We start from the raw sequence: 26,521 nt of genomic DNA on the forward strand, positions 1-26,521 counted from the left end.
ATTTGTAATTAGGCACATAGGTCAGATTAAGTTTTTATTAAATAGAGTAACGCATGCAAGGGCTATCTGCCTAAAGAGAGAGATGCCATCGTGGAGGAATTTTGAAGAAAAACTGACCTTTGAGTGGGTATTAAAAATAATACTTATAATTTTCATTCAAATTATATTCATATATATTTTTTATGTAAAACTTTCGGGTGTATGCTAAATTAGTGTAAATTACTTTACACGAAAAATATAGTGAATGCACAGAAATTAAAGATTTGCACATGCCGGAAATGATAAATAGGAAATATGTATGGATATTTATGCATGTGCTTGCAAAAAGCATGTATCTGCCTTTGACAAAATACTTAAATATTCATTAAATTATTTATAAATGTATTTGAAATGAAGAATTTATTCACTTATAAACAACTGTGATAGTACTGTGAAGAAATCTAATGATTAAATGTATCTAATTTATAATGATTATAAATGTTATCTAAATATATAATAACCTTAATATTGAATTGTAAACATATATTGAAATCCTGTTGACAAATACGTTATAAAACTATTTAGGCAAGAATTGTTCGTATTGGAAAGCAATCTGTTAAAAGGTATTGTAAAGCAAATGCTATGAGATGCGCACTTAAGAACGTAATAAAGAGTTTTTTAATATGTATTGTTGAAATGAAGGGTAAAAAAAATCTGATAAGTATAATTAAAAGAATTATTCCCTTTACATTTTAAATAACTCAGTTACAAGTTTTAAATAATACCTAAAAAAAAAAAAAAAAAAAAAAAAAGAACTTATTTTATTCCCTTTCAGAAATGTTCAGAGAAAGTCACATACTATTTTCCTAATAATTCTCTAATTTAAAATGAACCGAATAGAGCATTAATTATAAATTGACTTACATTTTTCGATTTAAAAGAAGCCAAAAAATCATGTCATATTTAAGAAAGTATTTTAGGAAGAAGCTCTATAAATAGAAAAGAAATAATGCATAATTTTAATATTAATAATACAATAAACTTTGATCTTAATTTTTGTACCTTAACCGAATAAAATCGAATTACCTTAATTTTTTTTCTAATGTAATTAACGAAAACTTGTGAAAATATTTCATTCAAATTAAACCATTCTGAGAAAACTGTCCTGCGAAAAGTATAGCATTTAATTCCATTCAGAATGAAATGTTGTTTAAAAATATGTTGTTTTCACATACTTAGGACTCTGAAGTGTTGTAGAAAAAGAAAATATATACATTTATATGTATATTTGCGACGTAATTACAAAATATTTACACCCGAACGCGTCAAATCCCATAGAACTCAATGGTAAATGAACCAATGTTTTGGTCACCACGTAGGGATCGCCGGTGCTTCAGAGCAGGGTACGGAGAAACTTGTTTAGGGCGACTCTATCTTACTTCCTACCTCCATGGTTGACATCGTCGTCCTATGTTTTCCTTCCTTCAAGAAGATGCATTTTATTGGCTGGGATGGCACTAGAAGAAATCATCTGAACTTGTGAGGCATTTAAGTAGTAAATACAGATGAGCCCAGGTTTTTTTTTTTTTTTTTTTTTTTCTTTTCTTTTCTGGTTATGTTCTGAACATTCAACTAAAAGAAAAAGAAGTCTAAGAATGATGCCGGAGATTAATTCCTGCTGACATCTACGGCTACATGTTTTAGTGTGATTGAAAGATTAGTAATATTTAGCGTGATTATATAACTCTTAATGTAAGAAGTTATTAATAATTGCCTACATAACTCTTAATATAGGAAATAAAACACCACATACTTTGTTTGCTCAGTAAAAGGTACGGTGAGTTACTTCATTATTCAAAACACCAGATCAAAAATTTACCGAATTTAAATTATATTTTTACCACAATGAATAAGAAATTTTAAATTATCACAAATAATGATAAAATATGAAACCTGATATATAATTAATATATAAATATCAATATGCTAAATTTAAAATAATACTGAAATAGCTTCAGTAGTATTAAACAACTTTTACAAAACAGTAAAAACATTTTTACTTTAGAACTTATAAAACATGTAGTAAACTTGTACTAAAATTTACATTAGAAAACTTTATGGTTTCTCAGATAAAATATTCAATAATCTATAGCCGTGTAATTTTATAACTTCAAAACAGAGTAAACCATACCGCAGTTAAAATCATTTACACAATCATTCGTGCCATATACTAAAAATAATTGCTTCATTATTGAATAAAAGTAAACAGCAATTTAAAAAAAAAATTCAGATGGCCCTTTAGATCAGGAATTATTATTAGTTGACTCTAGAGCTCCGAACTCTCCCATTAGAAATTTAAAAAGAAATATTTATAAACCTATGTCACAAAATATAGTATTTGTTTACCAAATATGACTGATAACATCAGTTTGTATGGTTTACATATATATATATGTAAGTTAATATTTTATTTCTATATCATATTATAATGTGAAGTTTATGTAGTAAGAAAATTTAATAATGAAGATCTATCTGCTGGGTTATGTGATGAGAGAGTAAATACTTTTGGAGCTTGAACATCAAAAGTAATATGCTGTACAATATTCCATCACTTTTTAAAATAAATAATATTATTAAATTACCCAAATTTTAAAATAAATCTTATTTCACGGAAAGAGAGTCAGACGAATTTTGGTGATTGTTTTCAATATTTCCGAGCTTCAGAAAACGCAAAGATTGCCAAAATGGCTGCTGAAAACTTCTTTCCGGGAGTGCGGGTTTGTTGATTTCTGAAGTTATTTTGCCAGATCTGATGGACGTTTTCCTTCTTGAATAAAGCCTTCTCTGCCAATTTCATGGATCTGAAAGTGTGCCCTGTTCTCCAGCTATCTCTGCAATGAAATGAGGGAATGAGGAAGGAGGTATTTAATGGAGGCTTAACAATTGTAAATATATTAATTTACCTTCTATAACTGCTACTAAAAGGGAGCTATTTCTATTCCAGACGTATTATACGGCGAGTAAGTGAAGACTTTTTACCTTTAAACTCACTACTTTCTTTGCCACCTGCTTTTCCAGCCAATTAATTTTGCTTTTTTTCATCAAAATCAAATTTTATTTTTTAATAAAATAAAATTAAAATTATAATTTATCCTAATTTAAAATTTAAAATCTATAAAATTTCTTGCTAAAATTTAAAATAATTTTTGAATTTAACTAAACAATAATATTTTACAATGCATTAAGTTTATAGTTTTGATCAATTCTAATTTATATTACTGGTATATTGAATCTTATTTTTCTATTTTACTTGACAGCATTGACGTTACTCAACTTGCGGCATTCTTGTATACCTACACCTCAAAATTATTCACATTACACAGGATAGTTAACAAACTTTTTTTTCTCCAGTTCAGTTTAGTTTTTCCCCAAAGATTAGTAGGTTTTTCACATATCATGTAATACAACACTTTTTTATAATTTTAATTGCATTACCTTAATTTAAACAGTAATAGTATTAATATTTTTTCCATTTTTAGCAAGCAGCACTCATACTGAACACAATCGATTTTTTTCAATCTTCGTTGCATTCTTACTTAACACAAGGTTAGTTACTTGGATTTTGAGTTTGGTTTGGTTATTTAATGTGATAAAGCACTTAAGGGGTTATTTTCTTAGGAACGATGCCTTCGTGGAGGAATTTCTGAGGGAAACTGGCTCATATTCACGTTACACATGAAGAAAACCACGAAAACCAACCATGCAGCCAGTTCGGTCGCCTGGGTTAGAAACCAGGGCGAACTACCAGGATTTAGCAGTCTTTAACTTCTTGGCCACTGGTGGGGCCTTCTGAATTATGGGAAACAGGAGAAGTTAATATTAAAACTAATTCATTCTAATTTTCAGTTTCATTAATTATTGTTTTGTTTATATTATTATTACTACTTTTATCTAAGTTGTGATTATGTGCCTCGTACTCAATTTAAATGAGTTTTTATTTAATTCAACAATTCCACATTTGCAAAGTTCGAGCCTGTTTGCATTTTCTAAGATTTTTAGATTTATATTTTGCTTTATGACCTGTAAATTAGATTAACTCGGTTTTACAAGTCACTAATTTTATTTTATTTAAATAAAAAAACTTCGTCTTAAACTTGCTTTTAATTATGTATCCTTTTTTCCGAATCACGTCAATAACTTTACGCTTAATTACTTCAGTTTCCCAAAAGTTCCATTTTACATCAGCCTAAAGATTCGCGTCGCGAGGGCGACTTTACTCGTGTAATAGTCGCACCCTGTTTTGAAGCAGAAAAACTCGCCAAAATTGTACAATATTGTATAGAAGATTCCCCCGCATATTGGTCGCACTTAAACTTTCACAGTGAATAACTGGCAAAAAAAGTGAGACTATTACGCGAGTAAACACAGTATTAGTTCTGTTTTATTTATTTCAATTTTGACTGTTTCTCCTCAATATATAATTTTAAACAATTTTTTATTTTTGAATTAAAATTTTAGATATGCCACATTTCCAAAATTTGGGCATATTTGGTTATTCTAAAGAGTTCAATAACACCTCTATAATTAACTTGATGACTTACATAATTTAACATTGTTTTAATTTTGTTTAACACAAGTTGCTGACTAAATTAATTTTCCTCTTGATCAAAAATATTGTTGACGTTTGGTCCTTTTTGTGTACTGTATAACTAGGGTCATGTCTGAGCAGGTTATATCTTGATGAAGTAATTCAAATATTAAATTTTATCCCTAAAACCTTTTCTTAAAATTTTCTTAAAATTCATATTTTGTTTTGCTGTATTATCATTCAATTAATTCTGTATTCTAAATTTACTCAATTAAATTTAATTTCTTGTATTGGTTATGCTTTTCATCCAGATATAATTCAGAAACATGGCTCTGTTGAAAATTCTTTCGGCTGTAAAAGTACCTGTAAGTTTTCATATGACGTTATAACAGCTTGATGCGACTAATAAGTGATTTCCCTCAAGCATTAGTTCAAAGAATTTTACACTTTATTCTCACCATGTATACCAAAAGGCAAAATTAAAGATTATTTGCTGATTTGATGATAAATTTTTAGCAGACGTTCGCATTTCTATGTAGAGCTTTTCTGCTCCTTGACAAAAACCAAAGAAATTTCAAAAGGTTTTTAAATTTGTGTGTATTTTATTTTTTTGTATTTTGCTTTTGTTTCATCCTTGATTCATTTGTTTTTGAATTATAATTTACGTGATTTTCTCTTGATATTTTTGGCACTAAGGGAAATTTCAGTTATATTTAATTTGTCTCGTTCTCAATTACTTAATTAATTTCGCAGAATTTTGCACTACTAATAATAATCAACTTTTTTCACTTACCATTTCGACAGAACACTAATCATATATAGTCTGTAAAATAAAAAGAAACGAAATTAACAACTAAAAACCTTTATGAACAATTTCACATTTAAGACATTAGTAATAATATAAAATCTTCACGAGCAATTGCACATTACCCATCGTTACATACAGTTTCCCTTCTCAAAATTCCGATTTTATCAATTTTGACTCACAAAGAACGCAAAATCAATCTAATAAAAATATGTTCTATTTCAAATTTAAATAAGTTAACAATCTATTGTAAAATATTATAAACTGTTCTTCTGCAGTGCTTAAAAATAAATCGTTGAGCGTTTTACTTATTCTCTAATAAAATTGATCTCCAATTTATTGGGGAGATCAATGACTTTTCCAGCCTTTGTCAGTTAATCGTACACTAAAAACCCGCAGTTTTACTACAAAATATTCTGAATGATTATCGTCACATTTATATTCATTTAGCAATGTGAAATCTATGTTTAATGAATTCCACAGAATTAGTCAGAATTTGGTCTAACAATTGACAGACGAATATTCAAATTAATGCTAAAATGCGCTGCTCGTTTCTTTGCTCAGATTTAATTTTCCTTATTGTAGAAGATGGTCTTTGACATAAGACAGGACAACTTTATTGCCCTATTCGCGATCATGGGATATCAATAGCCCACTGAATTTTGTATGAAAATAACCCATTTTTAATTTTACACTTAAATTCCTTGCTTAAAATGCTTATTGATGTTCCATTTCCCTATATTTCTCTTGTAGCTCCCTATATTTCTCTTGTACCGTAACATTTTTTTTTTTTTTTTTTTTTTTTTTTTTTTTAGGCCGGAGAGATGAAAAATGAGCAATCGCCTTCGCCGGGAATCGAATCACGGACCTCTGGAATATCGGCCCAGCGTGCAGAACCACTACACCACAGAAGCACGCTAGGAAAGCGGGAGAAATACCTTGTATGCACTCCGTTTTATATGGCGACATTAGGTATTTAGGCAGGAGGCAAGGAAAAAAATGAGTAAACGCCTTCGCCGGGAATCGAACCACGGACCTTTGGAATACCGTCCCAGCGTGCAGAACCATTACACCACAAAGGCACACTAGTAAAGCGGGAGAAATACCTTATACTCTGTCTACGAAATTTAAACTGGAATTCACATGCGTAGCTGACCTTTATGGATAATTTTTTTGTGTACCATAAAATCGACTTAAACCAATGAGCACAAAGTTTATTCTGTACAGTTCAATTGGAATATCACATTTCTTACTTTTTATGCTACTAATAATTAATAGGAGATACTCTGAACGTTTCCTTCGAATGTATTGTACTAACTCCTAATGACTGTAGTAACTTTTTGAACACATTTTACCTTTATTTAAAGGGTTCACCAAGCTATGTCTAACAAATGATATTGACGTGGTATTTATACATATATGGTATGGAATTTTATAACATTATCGTGAGATCCAAGATGGCTCTGGCAGCGCCTCTTTTGTGAAATTAAGAAAAAATTACAAAAGTTATTTAGTAATGCAAATCTTCCAAATCTGTCTATTTACAGGATAGTATGGATTCGTGATTTTATTTTCACAGTTCCCATTATTTAGAAGAATCATATTTGGGAAAAGTAAGAACAGTCCAAAGAAATTTAAACTAACCTATCTACGTTGCTAACAAAAATTAATCAACCACTCCTTCCCTCACACAAGCTCAAAAGCTCAAAATTATTCGAAACTCCATACATGTGGCGTTCAAACTAAGTCTGTATCGTAAACTGTAGGAGGCAAGGTTAGACAAGCAGATTATAGTAACCTTGATACGAGATAAGAAACGTATTTCTTCGAATTGACTGACTGCACGACAGGGAAAATGTATTAAGCCTTTTCCCTTCTTCACCATGTTAGCCTCTACAGAAGCTGTGCTCCGTTTGCAATTTTGTTCTACACAGGATGAGGCAACTGCCCAGGAGCCTGCACTCAGTGACGCTCTTCACCAGGGTTATGCGCATTTTTTGTATTTTAATATTTTTCTGGTCCGCAGTTGACAAACTAGTTTGATAGTTATCTGTTAAAAATTAAGTTAGTATTATTTTAAAAAGATATAATAATACTTACTATGACCTCGTAATCTTCGGATATTATTTTAATTCTTTCCCTAAAAGAAAAAAAGAAATACATTTTACAGAAACAGCAGATTTACAGCACAAATTTTATAAAAAGTGTTGAAAAGTGTTAGGAGTTTAAAACGTTTTTAACTAAAATATTCCGTACTTTAAAAGATGTTTAAAAAGTCCCGTACAAAGACATCGCTCTATTTAAGCAGATGTCCTCGAAGGCTTTAAGAAACCAAACCAGAAATAAAAAATGAAATTAAAATTACTTCATTTAAAATATCCCATTCACTTAAAATATTTGAGAGAATCGAAGCCAATTTCCCTGATGAATTTTCTTGATGAATAATACTACATAGAATAATAAAAATTATGTTGCGAAATTTTTCTACTTGCTGTATTTAAGTGAAAAATTGTGGATTTTTCCTAATTAACAGCCCAGAAAAAAGAAAGATCTATAATTTGTTTGTCAGCAAGCTGTATGGTTTGTTGTTTGACTTCTAAATTAATACTGCATGGTTTTATTTTAATTAACCAGTTATCATTTTGACTTTTCTGTACTTCTGCTTTCATAGACTTCCACGAAAGTTCAAATAATCGTCAAGTTTCAAAATTTATCAAAGAACGTTTAGGGTAGCTTAGCATAGCTGATACTCTACTTTTAATTCTGCTGTTGCAATTAGTTTGCCAGATTTGCTTGCTATGTTTCTTCGCGAATAATTGGTCAAGGGAATTCAAGGCTTAATCTAGGCTTGACTAATATTATATAGTACACTGCTCGTCAAATTAAGAGACATTGAAAGAACTAAAATTTAGTTGTTGCCTATTAAAAAAAATTTAGACGAAAGTATTGTTAGATAAATTATCATGTTTGCCAATTAATTATTCTCAAAATATTTAATTTATAGTCAAATTTATAGATATTTAAAAATCGTGGAAAAAGTAATATCCGCTGTTTTGTAAAAAAATCTTTCTTTAATTGGTGTAGGATCACTTCTGACAGAAATGCAAACCTCACATTTTGATTTCATAGAATTTGTCAAAGTGTTGATCAAAGCGTGTGGAATTGCAGGGACCTTTCTAAACGTGCCCTTTCCAGATCACTGAAAGTCAGGGACGGCATACGGTGTGCTGCAGTTTGGTTGCCTAAGGCATCCCATACAGGCTCAAACGGATTCAAGTATGGTGAGTAAGCTCGTCACTCCATTCGAATGGTATCTTCTGTTTCCAAGTATTCCGGCATTAGATATGAACGATACATGTATTTCCAAAACCTCGGCCACATATCTGTGACCAGTTAGAGAAATTTCATAAAAAATATATAGCTCGGTTCGGCCATTTTTCATGATTCAACCTAAAGCCATTAAATCTCTTCAGTGGAAACGGGATCTTTCATGAATAAGTGAAGGCAAATCGCTCTCTTACATCAAAACACGTGTAGAAGGACATTCCAAGGCTGTATCTCGACTTTTCAATAAATTATACAGGATCCCGTTCCTCTTAAGGTGCGTTCACACAACGAAACGCACGTCTTGACTTGTGTCGAATGGAAAAGACAGGGACTTTTACTCTGCATCAGATAAAAGAATGTCTGGAACAACAAAAGGATGATAAGAAGAATCGAGATGGTAGAATGGGATATTTCACTTAGCCTCCATCAGTCGGCGAAGAAAGATGTAATGAATGAAAATAGACAAGCAATGTGAAAAAAAGTTGGATTAGTAAGGTAGTAAGTACTTCAAATAATTAACAAAATGTTAGGTAAGAATATTCGAAGGATATTTGTATTTTTCTCTAGGAAAAGGTGAGCATCGCAAAGAACTGATACAGCTGTTTGAATGTGAAACGCACGTCACCAGCAAACGGAGAAGCAAACAGGCTGCTAGATCAATGTCTTACCTGCTACTTCGTAGTCTGGTCAGAAGACTATCACACTTGGTTCGTTTTATTGTGAAATTTTGTTTATTAAGCAATTTAACAGCTTGGATAGTAAGATTAATCAGTTATTTTACGCCTAAATCAGTTTTTATGCAAATTAAGATCTATAAAATTGTTTTGGAATACAGTATATAAAGAGACTTAATACACTATCAACCATATAATAAAATCAACTTCATAATTTTTAATAGATCTTTTCCCCTCTCGCTTGGCTTGCTTGTTTATGTGTAGTATCGGAGTACGTGTAAAAGAATCTGTGTAATAAGTAAAGCATTCTATAATTTGATTATTCTCTATAGATTATTACACATACAAATTAGAAGAAAAAGGTTCATCGAATAAAAATTTTAAAGATACGCTCTTTTAAAATATTTTTAGCGTGATGTGACGTTAGCTCAAATGCTCTCGAAAGGTGTATGTGCTTGCGAATGGAAAAATAATGGAGCAAGTAGAAGTCATTGTAAGGGTAATTTAATTATCATTCAATAAATAATTGTCGTATGACCCAAGCTGTAACTGTCTCGAAGATTTTATTAACTGTGTTTTATTAAATATTCTGTTACAGTCAACTGCTTTATGTTAGAAGTTCTTATATTGTTGAAGTTAATTTTTGGTATGCTTAATATTGAGATACCTATAGAGCTGCTTGTTATACATGAAATAGGGAATATCTAATAATTAAGGAGAATTTTTATAAGGCAGAAAATTTGATTTTGTAGAAACTGTACTTTATTTAGGTTCCTTTTTTCTCTTTCATGAGAATTTGAAATTTATACAAATATATGGTTTGAGAGAATTGAGGATGCAATAAACAATGCTGATGATTTTATTCCTGTGGACCGTTACGATCTCTTTAACCAAAACTCATCCCTATGTGGTTCGACGTCATATTGAAAAGTGAGAACTAGAAGTTTTTTTTCCGCTTATGACACGTGGTAAGAACTCAGCTATTGGCTGTTCGTTCACATCGCGGGAGAAAATGCTGGACTCCAGCGAACACAGGATCACGTCCTCTGCGTAATGAAAATTTACGCCGGCGAAAAAAAAAAAAAAAAATACCGGCAACTACGTCGCGAGCGTACTCGGGTGGAACGTAACAACAATACTCCAAATGGAGATCCTATGGAAGATGGAGTTAGTTGTACACAAACTCCAGGTTTCTCTCGCGGAGTTTAATTTCGTGAAACATCCGCAGCTGTAAACATCTTATTCGAGTTTCCTGCGGCAGCCTGAAAGTTTAAAAATCAGCTAGCTTGTAATTGCTTCATAGATTACTCGAAGCGGCATTGACAGGAAAAGGTCTTCGGATACAGTTGTGGCTTTTGGCCGCCTTTGCCGGAGCTATCTACAAACAGATTCACTGATTATAATGCGACTCCCATGTCTGTGTTTGACCCCTCCCTCTAGTCTACCGCCACTTTTAACCTTCGCTGTAATGATGGCTCTGATCATAACACTAGAAACCACATTTATTTTAAACAACTCTGCATGTTCGAATTCCAACACGCATCCATTGCGTAACGTGTTACTACTAGTCTCTTAATTTGAATATTTCGTGCACTAACCTAAACGTAGAAATCTATTTTTATGTTCAGTTGCAGATAATTCACATAAATAATTACACCATTGGATACTTAGTTGAAAACTTTAATCAGTGAATATTTTTTTTTCAGGTTATCCCTTAAGTCTGAAGAACAACGCACAATAGATTAAACTTGAATTTGTATTATCTTCCCGCAAATTAGTTTGTTTGGAGTTTTGTTCCTGTTAATTTTCAGTTCATGTAACTATCAGGTTGACGTATTAACAAATACTTTTATTTAAATTTTACTTCGGTTGTGCTATTTTTAGAAAAGAAGCTAGATGGGACGAAAAGTCATCCGACAGTTTTCTACGGTTACTTTCGTAAACTTTGCATTTAATAGCGTAATTTTATAAAGTTGCTTTATAGAAAATTTCTGTTAAAGGCAACAGATCATTTTGTAAAATTTTAAGTAACTGAATACTAAAAAGCTAAGACATAGAACTATTCTGAAGATGAAATGAACAATCACGTTGAAATGTTTGCAGTATTCATTTAGTCAAAGGACCTGGCATAATGGTGCAGAAAAATAAGACTTTAAATAAAAATTTCTAAGGTATTTGTAAATATAGGATATCCATTAATTTTTGAAAATTTAATATTTGCTCGTAACTAAAGTAAGCAGATTTTTGCATTAACGCAACGTAATGTTTCCGATAAATATTCCACGTGCAAATTTTACCACTCTTTGTTGTGTTCACGTTTGGATAGGGTAGCCACTGAGAGCTAAAGTTTTGAAGATTTCACAACTTCTTCAATTTCAGTCTTCCTTGCAGGTTATACACAATACTGTTGAGATTAAAATGGCTATGTATGATGTTCGCCAGCAAGTAAAACTCATCGAATTGATCAGTTATTCAAACTCAGAGAAAATACCTGCAACTTTTTAATGGCAGAGCGTCTCCTGGCAATAGCATAAGTCAGAACCTAATCGCTCGATTTGAAAGAACTGAATCAACCTGCGATCTTCCGTGAACAGGTCTTAAGCGTATTGTGTCCACTGATGCGGCAATGATCTTTCATTGGATTAGAAAAATTCAGTGGGTTTACTCGTTGTAGGACATCATACGTAGCCATTTTAATCTTCAAGGGATGTTCTAGAACCTATAGATAAAGAAAATTCAAAAGGAATGAAAACAAACAAGATCTGAATTTTTCAAACCCTTCAATTATTTAGTGGCTACCCTATATAACATTCTCGTAGCACAACAAATGATTCTACAAATGCTTTAAGAGCTTCGCGTTTACCACATTTTGCCTTTTAAGTTTGATGGGTAGATAATTAAGCAGAATGCATACTTTTGCATTTGTTTAATTTTCTCCTTCAGACTTTACTTCAATAAGAAAGAAGATATCCTTAAACCTAAGGAACCAATTAAGAGAAGGCTGCAATAGCAAGGACTTAATGACTTTTAATTTGCTATTCCTAAACTGCTTTACACTGCATTTATTACGCTGGTTTTTCTAAATAACTTACTCTGTATTTTACTTTCATAGCCCGCAAACTCTAAAATAAAATATTTTCAAGAAGAAGCTAATAAATGAAAATATATATATATATATATATATATATATATATATATAAACTAATCTCATGGAGAGAATTAGTCATTTTACTCGGCGCGTGTAAGTAACTGCAAAAGTTATGACGAATCTACTTACAATGCAAGTAGTTTAGCACGTCGAATGCTCCTCCCGATATTGAATACGCTCGTTAGCTGTTCGTCCCTAGGAAAGAGGGGAAGAAAAGGAAAAAGAAATGGTTATACGTTGCACATTTAATGCAGAGGAAAATCGACAGCATTTTTTAAAAATAGCCTAGAAGTAAAATGTTTACAATATATGATACATTATGTGATATATAGACATAGACACACATGCGATTAATCACATGTAAATAAGAAACGTATTCAAAGCACTACTGGAGGCACACATATTTCCACACGTACCTCCTTTATGGTCTGAAATAAATTCTACTGATCAGAAGCTCTTATAACGCACAGTTTTCTCCTCTTCCAATTTCTTCTTTTTCGTATTTAAGCAGTGCTTTTTCTCCTACATAACTTTCACCGATAACTCACTTTTCGTTACTCTGAAAGTTCTTAAGCTTATAGTCTGATATTTAATTAGTTTAGATTTATGAAACAAGCGGCTTGGGTATATCATATTGAAATAAATTAATCTTTTAAGTGAATATAATGGGGAAATATATATTTAAGGGAATTACTTTTTAAAAATTTGCGTTGCTTTCAAATGGCGGGAAGAATTTCGTTAAATAGACACTAATGGAAAATGAAATCCAAACACAAAGAGAAATCAGTTTAAAGGAATGAAATACAGGCAAAGCATTTGTCTACTTAACATATTTATTTACGCGCAACTGTAATAGCGGTTAGTGATTCTGACTACCGTACCGAAGGGCCCAAGTTCGAATTCTGGAGAAGGCATGGATATTTGTAAAGGTATAGTATCTGTGCGGTATGGAGGTATTCTAAATATGCGGCGAGCCGAAAGTCCTCTCTTAGGGCTGGTGATAGTGGCGACTGTATTGCCTCGTACAGATGTCGTATATTATTTTTTTGTATGGTGTTCCATGCTTGTTGTACTTAATCAGTCAAATAAGTATCGGTCCGTGCTGGCAGTGGATGACCAGAGCAGTAACCAGTTTTCTTTCAAGGTGGGAGGATAACAACAAGAGTGCTTCTGCTGTGACAAGAAATTGCTCCTCACAGCATAACTCCTCGTACAACTGCAGGCAAGAGGAGTCATGTATCTACACCGCCAGATAGCCTGGTCCCAAACACTCATCTGCTCTTCTGACCAACATACGGCCATCACTAGTATATATATATTAAAAAAAAAAAGCCTTTTATCCGAGAACATAACAGTTCCACTCCGCTCACCAGTGATCTCTCGCTTAACACCACCGAAGTCGTAGGTCGCGGTGATTTGGAGTTAGTGGTACGGGGCGCATGGCTCGGAGCTGCCTGTCGAATAATCGATTTGTTATCATTCGCTGGGTCAATATAGTGCCACAGACGAGTGTCGAATAGGGCGGTGTTCCCTCTGCCGGCACGTGTGCGGCCGGACTCGGGCCTTCTTCAAACAATACATTTTTGTGACCATTGCTGTCAGGACTCATGCAAAGTGGATACATCCCTGCCACGTTTTTCGGCAATATCTCGAAGAAAAAAAACCATTCTCACAGTTCTCGTACATGGTCTCGTTCAAGCTCAGTAAGTTGCCGATACTGCCTTCTTCGTCTCTGTAGAGGCATTCTTTACTCAGATCTTGCTCACAAAGCCCAATTCGGGCTATAAATAAGTCACACTGTAAGGTTTATCCTACGTTTTCTAACAGTTAATTTTTAGTTAAAGTTACTTTCCTGTGCATTCTTAATGCCAGCTTACAACTTCCGGCCAGAAAATTTTCAGAATCGCGGTCAAATGCAAATGAGGAGGAGACGTATTTAACTTTGAAGTTCTATTGACTTAGAGAGCCAGATATTCTGAGGAGCGCGCTTTCGCCTTTTAGGCTACTCTCTCTCTTAAGCTATTATTACGTTCGTCCGTACTTTAGGACCTTGATAGCTTCGCCGTTAGTTAGCGTTAAGGGTATAAGATATTTCTCCCACTTTCCTAGCGAGCCTTCGTGATGTAGTGGTTCAGCACACTGAGCCGGTATTCAGAGGTCCGTGGTTCGATTCCCGGCGAAGGCGGTTGCATATTTTTCATCTCCCTGGCTTCCAAAAAATCCTAATGACTTTACAATTGGCGCCCGAACTAAAAGGGTTGTGGATGATGATTCTCCACACCCAGGATTTGGCGACTAGGTCCCCTAAAACCCTAGTCGCCCTTTAAAAAGGGGAGTATATAAGGTATTTATCCCACTTTCCTAGCGAGCCTTCGTGGTGTAGTGGTTCTGCACACTGAGCCGGTATTCAGAGGTCCGTGGTTCGATTCCCAGCGAAGGCGGTTGCATATTTTTCATCTCTCTGGCTTCCAAAAAATCCTAATGACTCTACAAGGGGCCAACTCCGTTAGAATCTTGATAGCTTCGGCTACATCTTTTTAGTTAAATTTAGTAAAGAGTTACTTCTTGGTATTCCTGAGTTCAAGCCCAAGTGGAGGCTTTGTTGTAAACTCGACAGTTAAATTTATTTTGAATAATAAAGGGTAATTAACCCTTCTTACGTTTACATTTCTATCTCTCTGAACTATGCAATTATTCGCTTACCAGTTCTTTAAGTTCCACACAGGTAGCAGTAACTCAAAGGATGGAATCTTACAACACGAATCACGTATTTGAAGCAAATGTGATTTGTGTGTTCATAGTAGCTTTACTGGCGTCACACTTATTCGTCTAGAGCTAAATCTGATTATCTCTCGGATCATCATCTTTCAGATGGGAAAACACGCCTCCCAAATTTCGTTTATCTAGAGCAACTCTTTCTTGGTGTTGGGATTTCATTTTCCATCAGTGTAGTTGAACTACCACTTTTAAATAATAATTTAAATAAACTACTTTATTTTAAAGTTATTTTTCTTGATTACTGGGCTTATCGTATCAAGCTTTATTTATCCAAGTGTTAATCCAAGGTAGAAAACTAGAAAGCCTCGGATTCTATTTCCGGTGAGGATATTGGTTTTACAACTCTACTTCTCCAAAAGAGCTAATGATTCTACAGTGATACCAAGATTTGTCACCTGGGTTACCATTGCCAATTGATACAATTTGTGTTATATGAATTCATAAACACAGTAGCATTACGAATAGTTCAAATTCGCTTTGCAAATAAGAAAATTACTTCCAAAGTCCATATATGATAGATTCAGCAGGAATTACTAGCATATAGTATGCATGCACATCTGTAAAATGGAAAAATAAGAACGAAGTTCGAGCAATGACTTACGTTACGATCCAATTATTTCACTAACCTCACTTCTCCACTGTCAAAATAAAGGGGAAAATGGAATCAGATTCTCCCTTAGAAAATATTCTGATAATATTATAGAGAAAACACACTTATCTGACCGGAAAGGAAGTTCATATAAATCAAGTTAACATAACCGCCGAAGTAATTTTACAATTATATATACCATTGCCAGCTCTTAGCTACTCTTCAACAAAGAATAAACAGATTTCGCCGCTATAATGCATTTTACAATTTGTGAAACAATTTATGACACCCTGAAAAGAAAATTTTAAAAAGGTGCAAATGGAAGAGCTGTACTCGACATGTTTCAAAGTTAATATAGGCTATGATAATATTAACGACTACTATTCTGTAAAATACGTTGCTCAAAGAGGGACATTTTGGATTCTTAAGACGAAGAGGTTATTAAAAGAATCGTAAAGAAACGTGTTGTGAAACTGTGCATACTATCTTTGAGCTAAGAATATCTTTGTTCCGTATTGCTTCTAAGCCTATAACTATTTTATAACTAATTATTTTATAACATCATTAAGTTTTTATTAGTACTTTACTATTACGAAGCAAATACAGCGTAATAAAGGCCAATAATCTTGATACGAAAGACACGTGATTAAAACTCGAACTAACAGTTCCTGATATATGTAGAAAATATTATTATTTACTGTAAGCAAATATAACTTACATACTTATTTTATTTACTGTTTTACTGCGCAGGTGCTTGAATAAGGAATAAGCAATAGCAAAAATTTTCAACTTTCTACAGAAATTACAAAGGAACATTTACTTACAGATTCAGGGGTTCAGTTTTAATTTCTGTCTTCGTTTGCTCTTGACTGCTGATTTCGTGGGAGCTATAGAAAACTTGGAGTAAGTAAAGATGACTGAATTTATTATTGCAAGTAGTTATGCAAGAAATATTAGCTAGGAAAATTAAGTTATGTAACAGTAAAAGATTTTAAGAAAGGTAGTTGATATTATAAATGAATCTTTAAATCATATACTGAAGTTTAAATTTATAAAAGAATTTTTACATATACTAAAATTCAGTTTCTGAACTATAAAAAATATTTGAAGGTAAGTTACACAGACATACATTTATTTTTTTTTCAAAACCTTTTACTTGTTTTCGAGTGTCGTGAAGAAATTTATAATGTTCCCTGGAATTACTCCTCCGGAATAATGATTTAATGTCTCATCTAACATCTCAAATATTTTAACGTACGATCTCAACACGTGAGTAAACAAAGATGCGGAAGTCAAAAAAGTACTTCATAATGCAGTTGCACTTAAATTTGATAAAACCATTCAGAATAGTTATGCAATTCATAAAAAAGTATTAATAAATAATTTTGAATGTAATAGAAACGTTTAAACTTGCATTACCAACATGAGAACTATGCCTCAAATCCACATTTAATAAGAAACGTTTTATAGGTATACTTAATAACTAGAACGGAGGAGACATAAGTCTTAAATGGAAGTATGAAAGACAAGTTCAGATTTTGACTATCGAAGCAACATTTTCACTAAAACCCTTCTCTCCGAAACATATAAAATGAATAAAAAAAAAAAAAAAAAAAAATACTGAAGCAGATTCTCTCTTTGGAAATATTCCTATTATGGGCAAATGTTTTTATCTGATAGAAATTAAGCTTATATGACATCAAGAAAAAGGCTCAGGTGTGATGTAGCAAATTTATAAACATTTTATGACTACAATTATGACTTCATGGCAACTCTTCGCAAGCAAATAAACAGATCCCATTTTTGTAGTATATTTCGAGACTTAAGAAAACTTTAATGGTGCCAAGAAAGGAAAACTTAACAGCTGCAATAAACATGGTCGAAAAAAACGGTTTGCGGTAATTTGAAAGACATTTTCTAAGAAAAGTTGTTATTCCAAGATGAAAGTTTTGGAGTCCTAGACCAAAAAGGGAAGGAAAATAATTGTAATGAAAGCTATTCGCAAACTGCGCAAGGTCTTTAAGATTATATTGTTTCGTATAATTTATAAATTCGTTATTTTTTAATAACTTAAATTATCCAACTTTTATTAGTATTTTACCAAGCAAATGCAAATATAACCAGTAAAAGTAAAGGCCAATATCTTTGAAAACAAAGACAGAAGAAGAAAAGAGGAAGAAACCGTTCCTGATATTTATATCAGGAACGGTTATTTCTCTTGCAGAAGTATTGAAGAAATTAGTTGATTTTAGAAGTTTTTCAGATTGACTCTTAAATAAAAATCCACTAAAATATTAGTAATATATATTAATAGTGTTAGCATTTAAAAATGTTTGATGTTAATTCTCAATAATACTAGTATTTCATTGAAGTACAAATGAAGGGCAAATATGTCTACATAAGCTCATCGTTTGCCAATTTGCTTTAAAAGTGAGTTCTGCATCTCTACAAACACACAGATCCTCTTTATAATGGAAATTTAAAGAAATTTGTAGAAGAACAGATTTTTATTAGCCTTTCCATTTTTTAATCCTTAATAAGAAAGAAAAGTAACTTTAGCTTCTTTTGCAACTGCATCTTACACGAAAAAATATATCCATAGATTCCCCGCCGCCGGAAAATGTTTAAAATATCAAGAAATTTTTATGTTTTAAGATTATAAAATATTTTATGCTAAATTTAATTTTTTTTTATTCTTATAATGTTTATTATACTAGTGGTATTCAAACTTTATGGCAGTGCTACCACACAAAAATGCAAACATCCCTGAAAAACCAATTTCGTGACCCCATTCAGACCGTCGACCCTTAATTATATACCATGAATTCAGACATTTTAGCATTTCTATCCACCTTTTATCGATTAATTTTTATCCACCGAACATTCAATTTTAGCTAACTCAAATGCACTCGTGACCCATAGCTTGAACAGCACAGCATTACAGAAAAAAAAATTGTTTAAATATGCTTTTTTCGACGAAACCAGTATTTTAATTACTTAATTTTGAACTTAAGAAACGGAAAATGTATAATTCGAAAATTATTTTGATTTTTTTTGTATTGGCTCTTTCAGTTTTGTATTTCCCAAATTATTTCCAAGATATTCTCTAATATTTCTCTGCAATAACTTCAATGGAAAATATTACCTTTATTTTCCCATAAGAATGATACTTTTATATTCATTTTATTCAGCTGTCATTTTCTTTATTATTTTACTGTACTTCTAGTGAAATTATGAAGACACATTACTTACGTTCCTTGTTGCTCCATTTCTTTATGGACGGCTTCAACATTTCTTTCAAACCTGTAAAACATTCTGGTTAACTAGAGAATGTCTGGGTACGCTATGAAGAAATTTTAGCTAGGAAACTTAAGTTAATAACACAATTTTGAATTGAGGTAGTTGAACTTACAAATGAATCTTTAAATCATATACTGAAGTTTAAAATTATAAAAGCATTTTTACATATACTAAAATTCAGTTTCTGAACTGTAAAAAATATTTGAAGGTAAGTTACACCGACATAGATATATTAATAGAAAGACTAATAGATTATCTATTAATTAGAAGAAAGAAATAGAAAGCATTAGAAGAAATATTATTTCACCTTGAAAAATTTAGAAATTTTATTCAGTTTGTTGTTACAAATTAAAGATTTTATTATGATGTTGTCATTAATAAATTTAAGTATAAGAAAATTCTTAACCTTATTATATTTTTCGCTACAAAAAGGAGCATCAACCCCGTGAGATAAGAGCAATTCAATATATCCATGTCCTAGGCATAAACAGTTACTTCTCTTCCAGAAGTATTAAAGAAATTATTTGATTTTAGAGGATAGCTGTTTGACTATTAAATAAAAATAGACTAAAATTTTAGAAATAAAAAGATTAATAGTGGCAGCATTTAAAACTGTTTGATGTTATATTCTCAATTATAATAATAATCGGATTTATGTTATATAGTACAAATGAAAGGCAACTAGGACCACTTAAGCTCCTCGTACGCCTGTTTGCTTAGAAAGTGAGTTGTGCATCTCTACAAACACACAGATTCTCTTAACAATGGAAATTTAAAGAAATTTGTAGAAGAATAGATCATCATGGCGACTGGCTGAGGAGATGAAACTATTGGAAGCTGGGAGTTGGACAGAGGCCCGATAGAATATCTGCTTGGAGTTTTCGGGATTCTTCTTACATGTCAGTGGCTAGGAAGGAGCTTTTGTTTAGATACAAACTCAGATTTTGCCGTAGGTTAGTGATCATATTTCCTTAACGAAATGCATTCTTTTGTCGGAGCACAATACAAGGGGGAACTAATGATCTCAACCTAAACAGAAACGTATAAGTTATCATCAAATTGAAATTAACCGTACTCCTGTATCTAAATGACTAAAGCCTTTCTAACTTTGAAACCTTAATATTAAACAAAAAGTAATTCCAGCTTCTTTTGCAACTGTATCGGACACTATATAGCATGTCTATACATTCCCCGCCACGGCAAAATGCTTAAAATATTAAGAAATTTTATGTTTTAAAATTATGTAATAAAATTTTATGCTTATATTAATTTTTTATTCTTATTTTATTCATTATACTAGTGGTATTCAAACTTTATGGCAATTCGACCACACAAAAATGCAAACGTCTCTAAAAAACTATTTCATGCCCTTATTTAGAGCGTCAACCCTTAAATGTATACCATGAAATCAGACTTTGTAAATTTTTACCCGCCTTATTATCGCTTTTATGGCTTAATTTTTATCCGCCGAACATTAAATTTTAGCTAACCCAAATGGGATTGTGACTCATAGCTTGAAAAGCACAGCATTGCACGCACACACACAAAAAAAAATCAATTCTTTTTTCGACTAAACCAGTATTTTAATTATTTAATTTAGAACTTAACGTACCGAAAATGCATAATTCGAAAATTATTTTTATTTTTTTATTGGTGCTTCGGATTTTTTCATTTTGTAATACGGTAAATTTATTCGAAATTTTTTTCTTATATTTCTCTGCAATGACTTCAATTGAAATTTTTTTTTACCTGTATTTTCCCATCCAAATGATATTTTTCTATTCATTTTTTTCAGCTATAATTTTTTTATTGTCTTACTGCACTTCTAGTGAAATTATGAAGAAACATTTCTTACTTTTCTTGTTGCTCAATTTCTTTATCGACGGTTTCGACATTTCTTTCTAATCTGTAAAATAGACTGGTTAACTATAGAATGTTTTGAGTACTCTATGAAGAAATTTTAGCTAGGAAACTTAAACTACGTAAGAGTAAAAGAATTTTTAAGAGAGGTAGTTGATATTATAAATGAATCTTTAACTCATATACAGAAGTTTAAATGCATAAAAGAATTTTTACATATACTAAAATTCAGTTTCTAAACTATAAACAATATTTGAAGGTAAGTTACGCCGACATGCATTTATTTATTTATTTTTCAAAACCTTTTACTTGTTTTCGAGTTTTGTGAAGAAATTTATAAAGTTCCGTGGAACTACTCCTTCGGAATATTGTTTTAACGTTCCTTATAACATCTCTGAAATATTCCAATGTGCGATCTCAACACCTGAGTAAATAAAGATACAGAAGTCAAAAGAGTACTTTATGATCCAGTTGCACTTAAATTAGATGAAACCTTTAGAATCGTCATGCAATTTATAAAAAAAAGTATTAATAAATAATTTATAATGCAATAGTATTCCGAAACTTTTAAACTTCCATCAATAACAGGAGAACTATGCCCCAAATCCTGATTTGATACGAAACATTTGATAAGTATACTTAATAGCTAGGGCGGTAAAATGTCTTTGAAACTTAAGAACTGGTAACAAGCTCACGTTTTCAACGAACAACAAGTTCACTAAATACCCTTCTCCTCAAAACATACAAAAGGTGAAAAAGGTACTGAAGTAGGTTAGTCTTTGGAAATGTTCTGAGGAGATGAAAGTATTGGACGTTGGGAGTTGGAGAGAGGCTGGATTCCTAATCTATGGAATGTCTGTCTGGCGTTTTCGTACAGCTTCTTACATGTCAGTGGCTAGGAAGGAGCTTTGGTTTAGAAAGAAACTCAGATTTTGCCGTAGGTTAATGATCCTATTTCCTTAACGAAATGCATTCTTTTGTCGGTGCACAATACAAGGGAGACTGATGATCTCAACCTAAATAGAACCTTCCAAACAACATTATAACTTATCGTAAATTGAGATTACCCTAACCCTTGTATCTAAATGACTAAAGCCTAATTTTGAAACCTTAATATTAAAAAAAAATTAATTTCAGCTTCTTTTGCAAGTGTATCGGGCACTATAAAGCATGTCCATACATTCCCCGCCACCGCAAAATGCCTAAAATATTAAGAAGTTTTGTGTTTTAATGTTATGTAATTATAATTTTATGCTTAATTTAATTTTTTTATTCTTATATTATTCATTATACTAGTGGTATTCAAACTTTTGGCAATGCGACCACACATAAATTCAAGCGTCCCTAAAAAACAATTTCATGCCCCTATTTAGAGCGTCTACCCTTAATTATATACCAATGATTTCAGACTTTTTAGTATTTTTATCCGGCTTTTTATTGCTTAATTTTTATCCGACGAACATTAAATTTTAGCTAACACGAATGGGGTCGTGAGCCGATAGCTTAAAAAGCACAGCATTACAAAAAAAAAAAAAAAAAAAAAAAAAAAAAAAAAAAAAATTGTTTCCCGGAAAACCAGTATTTTAATTATATAATTTAGAGCTTAACATGCGGAAAATGCATAATTCGAAAATTATTTTTATTTCTATATTGGCGCTTCGGATTTTTTCACTTTGTAATACCGCAAATTTATTCGAAGATTTTTTCTTATATTTCTCTGCAATGACTTCAATTGAACATTTTTTTTAACTTGTATGTTCCCATCCAAATGACAATTTTCTATTCATTTTTTTCAGCTATAATTTTCTTTATTGTCTTACTGTACTTCTAGTGAAATTATGAAGAAACATTACTTACATTTCTTGTTGCTCCATTTCTTTATCGACGGTTTCGACATTTCTTTCTAATCTGTAAAATAGACTGGTTAGCTATAGAATATTTTGAATACTCTATGAAGAAATTTTAGCTAGGAAACTTATGTTACGTAAGAGTAAAAGAATTTTTAAGAGAGGTAGTTGATATTATAAATGGATCTTTAAATCATATACTGAAATTTAAGATCATAAAATAATTTTTACATATACCAAAATTCACTTTATGATCTATAAAAATTATTTGAAAGTAAGTTACACCGACATAGATTTATTAATAGAAAGCATTAAAAGAAATATTATTTCATCTTGATCAATTTTTGAAATTTTATTCAGCTTATTGTTGCAACTTCAAGATTTTGTTATGATGTTGTCATCAATAAATTTAAGTTTATGAAAACAGTTATCTTTATTATATATTTTTGTTACCAAAAAGAGCATCAACCCCGTTAAATAAGAGCAATTCAATATATGCATGCCCTGTGCCACAACAGTTAATTCTCTTGCAGAAGTATTAAAGAAATTATTTGATTTTAGAGGTTACCTGTTTGACTATTGAATAAAAATACACTAAAATATTAGCAATAAAAATTAATAGTGCCAGTATTAAAAACTGTTTGATGTCACTTTCTCAATTATAATAACAATAGCATTAATGTATTATAGTACAAATGAAAGGCAACTAGGACTACTTAAGCTCATCGTTTGCCACTTTGCTAAGAAAGTGAGTTGTGCATCTCTACAAACATACAGATTCTCTTAACAATGGAAATTCAAAGAAATTTGTAGAAGAATAAATCATTATGGCGACTGGCTGAGGAGATGAAAGTATTGGAAGCTGGGAGTTGGACAGAGGCTCGATTCCTAATCGATGGAATGTCTGCCTGGCGTTTCCGTGATTCTTCTTACATATCAGTGGCTAGGAAGGAGCTTTTGTTTAGAAACAAAATCAGATTTTGCCGTAGGTTAGTGATCATATTTCCTTAACGAAATAAATTCTTTTGTCGGTGCACAATACAAGGGGGAACTGATGATCTCAACCTAAACAGAAACATATAAGTTATCGTAAATTGAAATTAACCGTACTCCTGTATCTAAAAGACTAAAGCCTTTCTAGTTTTGAAACCTTAATATTAAAAAAAAAGTAATTTTAGCTTCTATTGCAACTGTATCGGACACTATAAAGCATGTCTTTACATTCCCGGCCACGGAAAAATGCTTAAAATATTAAGAAATTTTATGTTTTAAAATTATGTAATAAAAGTTTTATGCTTAATTTATTTTTTTTATTCTTACATTATTCATTATACTGGTGGTATTTCAAACTCTATGGCAATGCGACCACACAAAAATGCAAACGTCTCTAAAAAACAATTTCTTGGCCTTATTTAGAGCGTCGACCCTTAATTGTATATCATGAAATCAGACTTTTTAGAATTTTCAGCCGCTTTTTTATCGCTTTTATGGCTTAATTTTTATCCGCCGAACATTAAATTTTAGCTAACCCAAATGGGGTTGTGACTCATAACTTCGAAAGCACAGCATTACACACACACACACACACACAAAATTAAATTCTTTTTTCGACAATACCAGTATTTTAATTATATAATTAAGTACTTAACATGCGGAAAATGCATAATTTGAAAATTATTTTTATTTCTATATTGGCGCTTCGGATTTTTTCAGTTTGTAATACCGCAAATTTATTCGAAGACTTTTTCTTATATTTCTCTGCAATGACTTCAATTGAACATTTTTTTTACCTGCATTTTCCCATCCAAATGATATTTTTCTATTCATTTTTTTTCAGCTATAATTTTCTTTACTGTTTTACTGTACTTCTAGTGAAATTATGAAGAAACATTACTTACTTTTCTTGTTGCTCCATTTCTTTATCGACGGTTTCGACATTTCTTTCTAATCTATAAAATAGACTGATTAACTATAGAATATTTTGAATACTCTATGAAGAAATTTTTGCTAGGAAACTTAAGTTATGTAAGAGTAAAAGAATTTTTAAGAGAGCTAGTTGATATTATAAATGAATCTTTAATTCATATAAAAAAGTTTAAATTTATAAAAGAATTTTTACATATACTAAAATTCAGTTTCTAAACTGTAAACAATATTTGAATGTAAGTTACGCCGACATGCATTTATTTATTTATTTATTTTTTTTTTTTCAAAACCTTTTACTTGTTTTCGAGTTTTGTGAAGAAATTTACAAAGTTCCGTGGAACTACTCCTTCGGAATATTGTTTTAACGTTGTAGAGACATTAGCTTAATTGGAAGCAGAAAAGATGAAAAATATGCAACCGTCTTCGCCGGGAATGGAACCACGGACCTCTGGAATACCGGCCCAGCGTGCTACCGTTACACCACGAAGGCATTTTAGGGTTGTGTGAGAAATGCCTTATAACGTTCCTTATAACATCTCTGAAATATTCCAATGTACGATCTCAACACCTGAGTAAATAAAGATACGGAAGTGAAAAGAGTATTTTATGATGCAGTTGCACTTAAATTAGATGAAAACATTTTGAATCGTTATGCAATTTATAAAAAAAAATATTGATAAATAATTTATAATGCAATAGTATTTCGAAACGTTTAAACTTCCATTAATAACAGGAGAACTATGCCCCAAATCCTGATTTCATAAGAAACATTTGATAAGTATACTTAATAGCTAGGGCGGTAAAATGTCTTTGAAACTTAAGAACTGGTAACAAGCTCACGTTTTCAACGAACAACAATTTCACTGAATATCCTTTCCCTCAAAACATACAAAGGGCGAAAAACATACTGAAGTAGGTTGTGCCTTTGGAAATATTTTAATCATGTTATGGAGAAAATATATTTATCTGACAGAAATGAAATTTATACGACTTCAGGAAAACTAACAGATGAGATGAAGCAAAATTACAAATATTTTACGATCAAGATAAAGAATGCTTGCCTACACTTCAACAAGGAAAGAAATAGACTCCATTCCTGTAATATAGTTTGAATCGTAGGGATAATTTGATGATGCCAACAAAAGAAAATTTAACAAATTAGAAGAGCTGTAATCAGTCCCTCATAAGAGCAAGGCTTGTGGTAATTTTGAGAGTGGTAATTTGTCTTAGAAAATTTGTTGTCGGAAGATGGATGCTTTGGATTCTTAAAACAAGGGTGGAAGGAAAACATTTGTAAGGAAAGCGATTTGCAAACTGTGCAAGCTATCTTTTGAGTTAAGAATATTTTGCTTCGTATCGCTTTGGTGCCCATAATGTTTTAATGACTTCAATCATTCAAATCTTTTGTAACTCTTCACAATTATAAAAATGCGACAGAGTTTAAAAAATGCATATGTTCTGAAAAAAACTCTATATTTTAAACATAAATCATTAAACATTTATGCTATTTAATGTTATTTATCAGTAAAATATTTTTACTTAACTTATTACAGCCAAATCAGCTAAAATATGGCTCTGATGAAATACAAAATATTAAACAAATTTAGAAAACAATAGTTCTTAATGAGCGTAGAATGACCGAATAGAAGAAACTATTGGGCTCTGATAGTTGGATCGTGGCTCGGTTCTAAATGGACGGA

The 26,521-nt window shown here is 31.6% G+C and overlaps 1 protein-coding gene and 1 long non-coding RNA gene across 2 annotated transcripts in view; both read right to left on the reverse strand.

Annotated features, from left to right (window-relative positions):
- Nucleotides 1-1,097: 1,097 nt before the first annotated feature.
- Nucleotides 1,098-22,954, reverse strand: LOC118204585 (uncharacterized). The gene is made up of 7 exons (XR_015039034.1): nt 22,906-22,954; nt 19,141-19,191; nt 16,713-16,775; nt 12,651-12,716; nt 7,473-7,512; nt 5,361-5,390; nt 1,098-2,870 (listed from the first exon to the last, which is right to left on the reverse strand). It is a non-coding gene; the product is annotated as an uncharacterized LOC118204585 (long non-coding RNA).
- Nucleotides 22,955-24,789: 1,835 nt separating this feature from the next.
- The window catches only part of LOC118182755 (uncharacterized), a 72,098-nt gene continuing 70,366 nt past the window's right edge, over nt 24,790-26,521 (reverse strand). Inside the window, exon 15 of the mRNA XM_085808828.1 lies at nt 24,790-24,844. Coding sequence (XP_085664954.1) covers nt 24,790-24,844 — 55 coding nt within the window. The remainder of the gene's footprint in view (nt 24,845-26,521) is intronic.

The sequence above is a fragment of the Stegodyphus dumicola genome, chromosome X2, assembly GCF_044657685.1.
Source record: "Stegodyphus dumicola isolate Sdum_Otavi_A_Nest chromosome X2, ASM4465768v1".
Classification (NCBI taxonomy): Eukaryota; Metazoa; Arthropoda; class Arachnida; order Araneae; family Eresidae; genus Stegodyphus; species Stegodyphus dumicola.